Raw genomic sequence first — 9,035 nt, forward strand, 5'->3', positions numbered from 1 at the left:
CCAGCTCGTGGATACTATGGCACCACGGCTTTGGACCCGACTCCGTCTTCTTCTGCACCACGAATCGGGCTGGATTAGGGCAGCCCGTCCACGCGGTCTACAAACGGTGAGTATTGGCCAGCACTGTGGGGTTTGTGGGTCTTGCCGTTGGAACTGGCACTGCCGTTCGCTGCCAGTCACTGGCCACAGTTCACTTTAGGGAATCTAAACGTTCCCAATACTTTTAAAACACTTTTGATTAGATTTAGTCTTCGAGAGGTGTTGAAGCTATCGTAGTCCTCTAGCAAGTGGACAAGTCTCGGGCTCCCGACTTACTCGGAACCAGCGAATAGCCCTTTTTTCGTCTGTTGGTAGCTGCCAAACTGCATCGGCTACAGATACAGGTGGCGCAGATAAACATTACAAACCACTAGTTGTCTCTTTTGTTCTACCGCTGATCAAAGCAACTCATTTAGTGACGTCACTAATTGAGTTGCATTTGATCAGCGGTAGAACAAAAAAAAACTAGTGGTTTGCAATGTTTATCTGCGCCACCTTATGTATATGTACCTTATTGTTGTAGATGCTCTGCTCTTTGAAGGAAACATGCCAGACCAAGTGCCAGACTGAACTGGACGGAAGCTTGAAAATTTGTGACAGTCATATTGACGGCCTACTGAATTGCCTTTTTGATCGGAAACATTGGCTAATCACGTGGTTGCCAGCTTGCATGTTTTCTCAGTATGCATTTGTGTAGGAATTGAAGATTGTACTCGATGGCTGTTTTTTCGTAATATAAAAAAACTTTGTATGCAACTCGTGGCAAAACCCGTTTTTTTTTTTCAGCACTCGTCATATTTATCCAACTCGGCAAGCCGGACAGATATGTTTAGAACGGCAGTAAAGTCCTTATATTTCCGATATTGGGTATGGAATGCATGGGAGTGATAAAATACGGCAAGCATCTTTATAAGAAATTACTGTTTTCGAACGTAATTATGCCTTATTGAAAAGTTGATTTTAAGTAATGGTTATCACTATTATGGCGTGATATAATCGAAAAAAAATACCGTGCTAAAATCGAGCGTGATATAATGGAGCGTAATTAAATAGAACCGTGGCAAAATCGAAAAACCACTGTATCTCCAAAAGTTAAAAAGTTATTGACCGAAATAGGTTGGGTTTCATTCGGGATCTAAAAAATGGTCAAAAAGCTGATTTTTCGGTAGTATTTTGTCAATAACTCAAGATCGAGTAGAGATATCGCAATTCGAAGCACATTTTTGGCCCTTTAGGGTCCAGTAATCACCAGTTTTAGTAGAATAGCATCGTCAAAAAAAAAATCATGTTTTTTCAGTTCCACACACTTTTTGACAACTTTAGGCCCCTTGAAGGACCAATTAGCTTTCAGACACGGACTTCAAATTTTGACACGATCATTTCAGGTTTATAGGGGTGCTTCAGTCTGTTAAGTGAAGTTTTAAATTTCAGGGCATTTTGGGGCGTTTGAAGAGGTTTTCAGAAATGTTCCAGAGGAATGCAGAGTTACAAGGGCGTTTGTAGGGGTCTCAGGAGTTAAAAATGTTGTTGATTCAAATCAATCAAAAAAGCAACGCTATTTAGCATGTAAACAAATCACAATAAAAATCAAATTTGATCATTTTTTTTCGATCGCTCGACTATATAAAGCTTCTTAAAGCATCAAATTGATGCATGGTGTTTGAAGATCTGGTTTCTCGTAAAAACATTTAAACAAATTATTCTTGATTCTTTGTGACCAATGGGAAATTTTTTTTTTTTTCCCTGAAAATGCAACTTGTTTCCTTAATCTTACACAACACGCGTTTCTCCTAATATTAATCAGACTAATGGCGATAGGAGCGATTTCTTCACCCTGACTTAGGCGTTAAACCTGGCTTACCAGTTAAGCCGAGGTTAAGAAATCGACCCTTAGAATCACACATGCTTGCGGCCCAATTAGCATAAATTTGGCTGTTGCTCAATACGTTTTGTATTTCTCAATAGTGATATCTACACACCGATGGGTCTTTTCACTGGAACCTCACTCAGTTACCCATAATCTCGATTTTGCTTCTTTTGTAGGATGAATTGGCTAGTGATGGGAAATAAGGCGTACAGCATTGATGTGACTTATTTTTCTTACTAACATTTCAAACAGACTCACACAAACATTGTCGACATTTGTTAATTGTAATTTATTGGAATACTTCACTTCATGGCAGAGTTTTCAAATCCGTTCAGTTGCACACTAGTTTATTATATGGGCTTACGCCGGTAACTTTGCAACGTCTAACAATCTTAGCGGAGTCGTCACCTGGCCCAGGAATATAAACTTCTGGTTCTGGCATAAAATCCGGATCAATCTGTCTCGTCTTGATGATGTTGGCATATGCCTTGGCCGAGCTCTTCGCTGTTCTAGTTCTTGCCGGATCCTCGTAGTCCACATAGTACAAACCGAATCGCTCAGTCAATCCTGCACGCCACTCGAAATTGTCCATCAAACTCCAGGCCACGTATCCTCTCACATCCGATCCATCTTCCATGGCATCCAGTAGGGCATTTAGGTAATCGTTGTAGAACTGAACTCGGGCGACATCCTTGGTGCCTCCGAGATCGCTTACTCCGTTTTCCGTTACGTAGATCGGAGGATTACCGTACTGCTCGCTGATCCAGCGCAGAAGATGATAAAGGCCTTTAGGATAAACCTTAAGCCAGCTTGATCCAGTTGTCGGCCAAGAGGGGTCCTGGTACGAAACAGTGTTTCGGTCATGATCAAACGATGGCACACGGTAGTTCATGGAGTTTTGTTCGTCGTTCTTGTAGACAATTTGTGTCGTGTATGCGTTGATGCCGAAGAAATCTGAGGATCCTCTTAGTTTCCGGATTTCCTGCCACGTGAACTTGGGGAGACGGGAAGTGGAAAAGCCCTGCTCTTTGCTCAAAGCGTCTATGCGGTCGATCATCACCTGAGGGTAGTTGCCGGTCTTCGAGAAGATCGGATGCGCGTACCATCCGAGCTGGAACTGTAACAGAAGGTTTGATGCTTCCACATCATCTGGAGAATCACTCCTGGGTTCGGCCCAAGCAGTGTCAATTGTGATACCGATCATGCCTGTAAATTATATGTTATTAAGGATCAATACGCTTTGAGTATCATCACAATTACCTTTCTGTGTCGGTTGGAATCTGGTACGGTATAGCTCAACCGCTTCCGCGTGAGATAGAAGCACATTGTGCGCGCACATATAACACGGTACTCCTGGGAAATCATACCCGGGGGCCATTGAGTCGTATTCATACGAAAGTAAGCACGATTGAATGGGTTCGTTAAAAGTGGTCCACCAAGTGACGCGGTCTCCAAAATTTTCGAATGCAATCCTAGCATACTCCCTGAAGTGCTTCACAATCGCACTGTTTGTCCAGCCTCCAAGTTCCTGCAGACGCTGAGGGAGATCCCAATGGTAGAGGGTAACCATTGGTTCGATACCGTTCGCCAACAGTTCGTTTATCAAATTGTTGTAGTAATCAATACCGGCTTGATTGACATCGTATCCCATTCCAGTTGGCAAAATTCGGCTCCAAGCAAGTGAGAAGCGATACATGTTGACTCCCAGTTCCTTGTTCATCTCGACATCTCGACGCCACTGGTTGTTGAAAATAAATAGACGAATATTATTTGCGGTGCTCAAGAATTTACCGAATTATACTCACGTTGTTGTAACTGTCACATGCCACATCTCCATTTGTGCGATCTGCAATCTTCCACGGATAGTTGTGCGTCAGATGATCCCAGATAGATTCTCCTTTGCCGTCAGCATCCCATCCACCTTCGATTTGATACGATGACGTTCCAACTCCGAATTTGAAATCCGGTGGAAAAGATCGATCTGCGATTACTACTGCTGCTGCACTGAAACATTAAAGGCACATTAGAAACAATTAGATATTCCTTGTAAACAAGCTACATCTTACAGTAAGCAACAGCACAATGAGATTATTTTAAATTTGAACATGGCGATTGATTGTCATCAACCAACCGGGGGGAATCTTTTTCACTAGTGGTAGATTGTTGAAAGGGAACTTTTATATATAGACCCAAATTTGAATAAAAACCTTATCTGCTACTGCAAGATGAAAATAAAATAAATTCAAAGGAGAATAGATATTCATAATTGAATTGTGTGTTATCAATGCTCGGATTGGATTTCAAAAGCAATCTCTCTTGTTTTCCAAAATTCTATCAGTTAGCATTCAACTGTTTATTCTCATATCACATCCCCCTATCGATATGGTTTGATATGACCGGTATCTTTTTTGAACTAAAGCTATTTGGAAACGCAAGGTCCATTGCAAGAAAGATGTTTTAAATATTACTGTCCCTTTTGATATTGACCTTCTCGCTCAATATAAATTGGTCATTCAACGTTTAGTGTAAACACTGCGAATTATATACATCACGGATTAGGACGAAACTTGAATGGAATGTTTATTTAAATGGAGAAAGAAACCCTGGGTAACTCTCGCTGAGACCGTCCCACTATTTACACCATGTCTTTAAAAATGTTTAAGGTGGTGATTTTCTGAAAGTCCTCCTCAAAAAAGTAAGAAAAATGCATTTTGTTAATTAATTTGATGGACCCCCCGTTAGTTAGAGCCACAACCATTTTTGCGGACCCCTCGATTTTGATCAATTGTTGGCTCATTTAAACCGTTATAACTTAAATGTTTCTCCAAAAATCACCTCATAACAAAATGTTGTTGAAAAGAGGAAAGATAGAGCTACTATTAACAGTTATAAAAACATGGGTCGGCCATATTGATTTTGGCCGCCATCTTGGATTTTTATACCAAAACTGTTTTTTCACCATGTTGGCAACCACCGATTTTCAAAATTTTTGCGTCAATTGAAAGCGGGGACATTTTTACACAACATATCAAAAATTTAGAGATGTACAGGGGATGGCCAAAATGTTTGGGATAGGCAACTTTTTTTCTCCCACAAAAAAATTCAACATGCTGTAACTTTTCATAGAGTGCATCAAAAAATCTCAAATTTTGACTGTTTGTCAACCTATTATATGTGCATCATTGGTTCAAATTTGGGCTCGATTGATTAATCTTTCGCAAAGTTAGAACCGTTCGGGTAAAACACTATTTTTCAGACAACTCATTTTTAAGCTGTCATATCTCGGAAACCAGTGAACCGAATTCAATGAATTTTTAAACGTTTATCAACAATATATTGATACTTAATACGACGTTATCAAATGTAATATTTTTTCACGGCGAATTAAGTTATACCGAGTTGAAATTTTTACCCATATAGAGGAAAATAAGTCAAATTTACAATATCACACATAAATTATTAAATGTGTTCTTCCTTCAATCTAAATAGGCTCTAATATATCTGATTTGAGATATTTTGAGAACAGAAGTGGACAATCTTTGGATATCAACACTAAAATTTATTGACATTGATGTGAAAAAATTAGATTTTTTCGAGAAAAATCCAAAAAGTGTCAATCTATGATAACTTTTTTTCAACGTTTAAAAAGTACCTATGTTGTAATAGTTTGTGAAGCATATACATATTGTTAGTGTACGTTCAAAATTTCATTCAATTCGGTTTACTGGTTTCCGAGATATGACAGCTCAAAAATGAGTTGTCTGAAAAATAGTGTTTTACTCAAACGGTTCTAACTTTGCGAAAGATTAATCAATCGATGAGATTTTGAAAAGTTATAGCATGTTGAACTTTTTGTGAGAGAAAAAAAGTTGCCTATCCCAAACATTTTGGCCATCTCCTGTATCTTTTTCCTATCAAAAGTTATCTGCACTTTTGTTAATCATGAAACGTTTGCTTCATACATTTCCATGCGCACCGGCAACGACACCCAACAGCATCAGAGAATAAGCCTGCATTGTATACACAACGGGACCTGCAGCAAAATTAGGGAAAATTGAAAGTTCATTCCCGTTTTTAACTGTTTCTCAATGATGCGGACATCGCTTTTAAAAGTTTTTTGGTGTTTTGGAAAGCTGAAACTTTCAAATTTTCATTAGTGGATTCAGATTTTAAATAAATGTTCGTAAACACTGTGAAATAACGCTGAATTTATGTAAACAACCGGCACCTGGCCCAGTGCGCTAAAGCGTCAGGATTTACAAAAGTGCAGATAACTTCTGAAAGGAAAAAGATACATCTCTAAATTTTTGATAAGCTCTGTAAAAATGTCCCAGCTTTCGATTGACGCAAAAATTTTGAAAATCGGTGGTTGCCAACATGGTGAACAAACAGTTTTGGTATAAAAATCCAAGATGGCGGCCAAAATCAATATGGCCGACCCATGTTTTTATAACTGTTAATAGTAGCTCTATCTTTCCTCTTTTCAACAACATTTTGTTATGAGGAGGTTTTTGGAGAAACTTTTAAGTTATAACGGTTTAAATGAGCCAACAATTGATCAAAATCGAGGGATCCGCAAAAATGGTTGTGGCTCTAACTAACGGGGGGTCCATCAAATTGATTGACCAAATGCATTTTTCTAACTTTTTTGAGAAGGACTTTCAGAAAATCGCCACCTTCAACATTTTTGAAGACGAAGACATGGTGTAAAAGTGGGACGGTCTCAGCGAGAGGTACCTCCTATTTTTTGTAGCGATTGGTTCACCCCTCATCTATTAGAAGACCGCCTTATACACCATTTGGTGGAAACTTTGGTCGTTGGATGACTGGGAAGGGGGGGGGGGGTTGCTTCTGCAAACCTGAGCATGTGTTCTCCAGAAGTAGTGGCTCACACAGCACCTGAGGGATGGCGGATCAACGTCCGAGTGCCAGGGGAAGACTCTAAGCTCAACTGTGCACTATGGAGTCTAAGCACTCCCCCGGAAAGTAGGGAGTTGGTGTCAGGCCCTACAAGGCAGCAGTAAAAAAATATTGTTATGGAAAATCAGCAACAGAATAATACGAACCGTGGTCAGCGGCCGCCTCCAAAAACTCGGCCATACGTAGCATCTTTTTCAACACCGCCTCCCTTATCGTTACACCTGATGATCACCACAGCAGACGGAAACGCAAATCGACCACGTTCTGATTAATGGACGGCGCTTCTTCGACATTATCGACGTCTGAACATATCGTGGTGCTGATATCGACTCCGACCACTATCTGGTGATGGTCAAACTGCGCCCAAAACTTTCCGTCATCAGTAATGCATGGTACTGGCGACTGCCACGGTACAACCTGGAGCGACTGAAGCAACCGAATGTCGCCTCAGCATACGCGCAGAATTTTGAGGTAGCGTTGCCAGACAAGGGCGAGTTTAATGTGGCCCTTTTATAAGACTGCTGATGAATTACAGTAATAAATAGCAGCTATCAACGACGCTGCCGAAAGCATCTTCAGGTACGTGGAAAGGAGTCGACGAAACTAATGGTTCGACGCAAGGATCGGTATATTTGCCTCACTCCATTCATATTCACTCCTCTTTGCTGAAGCGAATCGAGAAAGATGCAGCAAACGGATAGTCATGATCAAACATGCAACCCCATCACCAGTGAGAAGCGATGGGCAAATTGTTCGACATGGATATTAGTATGGGACACGCTTGTATGGAAAAAATAAATCCTCGCTCCAGTCGACTTTTTCGATTCCATTTAGGTCCCATATGAACTGTACAAAATTTCAGCGCAATCGGTGAAACTATAATTTAGCGCAAGCGGTTCAAAGTTTACATAGGATTTACTATAGGAAAAGTTACACTTTCAAACAAAAAATCCCAGAGGTCGCCCTTTGTCTCCTTAATTCAAATCGATCAATGCTTCTTGTAGAGAAATCATTTATGAAACTTTCCTTCGAAGACTGCAAAACAATTGGATGCTTGTGGAAAAAGTTATTGATTTATTACCGATTAGTGATCCAACGAACGGCTTTTTGTTTTGTTTTATCAGCAGCACTGCTGCCGCCGTTGTTGCATGGGGTGGTGGGAGGCATCACCACCCCCAGAAACAGCAACAACCAAGGCAGCAGCTACAGTGCTGCTAATAAAACAAAACAAAAAGCCGTTCGTTGGATCACTAATCGGTAATAAATCAATAACATTTTCCACAAGCATCCAATTGTTTTGCGGTTTTCGAAGGAAAGTTTCATAAATAATTTTTCTACAAGAAGCATTGATCGATTTGAATTAAAGAGACAAAGGACGACCTCTAGGATTTTTTGTTTGAAAGTGTAACTTTTCCCATAGTAAATCCTATGCAAACTTTGAACCGCTTGCGCTAAATTATAGTTTCACCGATTGCGCTGAAATTTTGTACAGTTCATATGGGACCTAAATGGAATCGAAAAAAACGACTGGAGCGAGAATTTGATGTTTGTCCCATACTGATGGATATTCGTTGCCGATCGTCGCAGTTTGGATCGCACGCGAATGAATGAATGGCGAATGGTGAAGAATGCTGGTGAGCGATCGAAGCGGCTATTATCATAACTAGAAGAGAATTTTTGTATGTAATGCATACATTTTAAGTGTATTGTTGTTGAAATGCTAGATTAGCAAAGAAAATAATAAACATTCTTTGGGAACATCAAAAATTCGTATGCACAATATCACTCACGAATCGCATCACCGCTCGATCGCTTGCGATGCGAATGTGGACGAATGAGTACTTTCCAAGTGTGGCTTCCCACCGTTCGCCGGAGTTTGCTGTCGTCGCTGACAAGCAAGCACTCAAACTAAAGCGACAACCGTTTGCTGTTGACTGTCTTCGCATGTGGAAGAAGATAAAAAGTGGAAATCAGGAACCCTGGTTCGACGAAGACTGTAGGATTCGGAGGAGAAGAACGCATCACGGGCGGTAATACCGCAGCAAGGAACCCGGCAGAACGTGGAACGTTATAAACAGAAGTGGAAACAGCAGGCCTGCCTCTTTCGGGAAAAAAAAAACGCAGCCTGGAATCAGCGGAGTGTTTTTTTTTTTTCTTTTTTTTTTCCTTCTAAACCATAGGGGGATAATCTGCTCAACAGACACCCTAA

At 40.5% G+C, this 9,035-nt stretch overlaps 1 protein-coding gene across 1 annotated transcript; it reads right to left on the reverse strand.

Moving 5' to 3' along the window:
• Positions 1-2,163: 2,163 nt before the first annotated feature.
• Positions 2,164-4,091, reverse strand: LOC115267607 (myrosinase 1). The gene is made up of 4 exons (XM_029874734.2): positions 3,973-4,091; positions 3,712-3,910; positions 3,167-3,644; positions 2,164-3,112 (listed from the first exon to the last, which is right to left on the reverse strand). Exons 1-4 carry the CDS (start codon positions 4,011-4,013, stop codon positions 2,238-2,240), a joined length of 1,593 nt encoding a protein of 530 aa, XP_029730594.2. The 5' UTR covers positions 4,014-4,091; the 3' UTR covers positions 2,164-2,237.
• Between the last annotated feature and the right edge of the window lie 4,944 nt (positions 4,092-9,035).

This window comes from Aedes albopictus, chromosome 2, assembly GCF_035046485.1.
Source record: "Aedes albopictus strain Foshan chromosome 2, AalbF5, whole genome shotgun sequence".
Lineage (NCBI taxonomy): Eukaryota > Metazoa > Arthropoda > Insecta > Diptera > Culicidae > Aedes > Aedes albopictus.

Bases quoted from the DNA above. Each gene is read 5' to 3' on its own strand.
- LOC115267607 (XM_029874734.2), bottom strand. From the start codon at position 4,013: ATGTTCAAATTTAAAATAATCTCATTGTGCTGTTGCTTACT. The intron at 3,645-3,711 runs GTGAGTATAATT...TTCAACAACCAG, and splicing joins CATGTGACAGTTACAACAAC to TGGCGTCGAGATGTCGAGAT. The intron at 3,113-3,166 runs GTAATTGTGATG...TATAATTTACAG, and splicing joins ATTCCAACCGACACAGAAAG to GCATGATCGGTATCACAATT.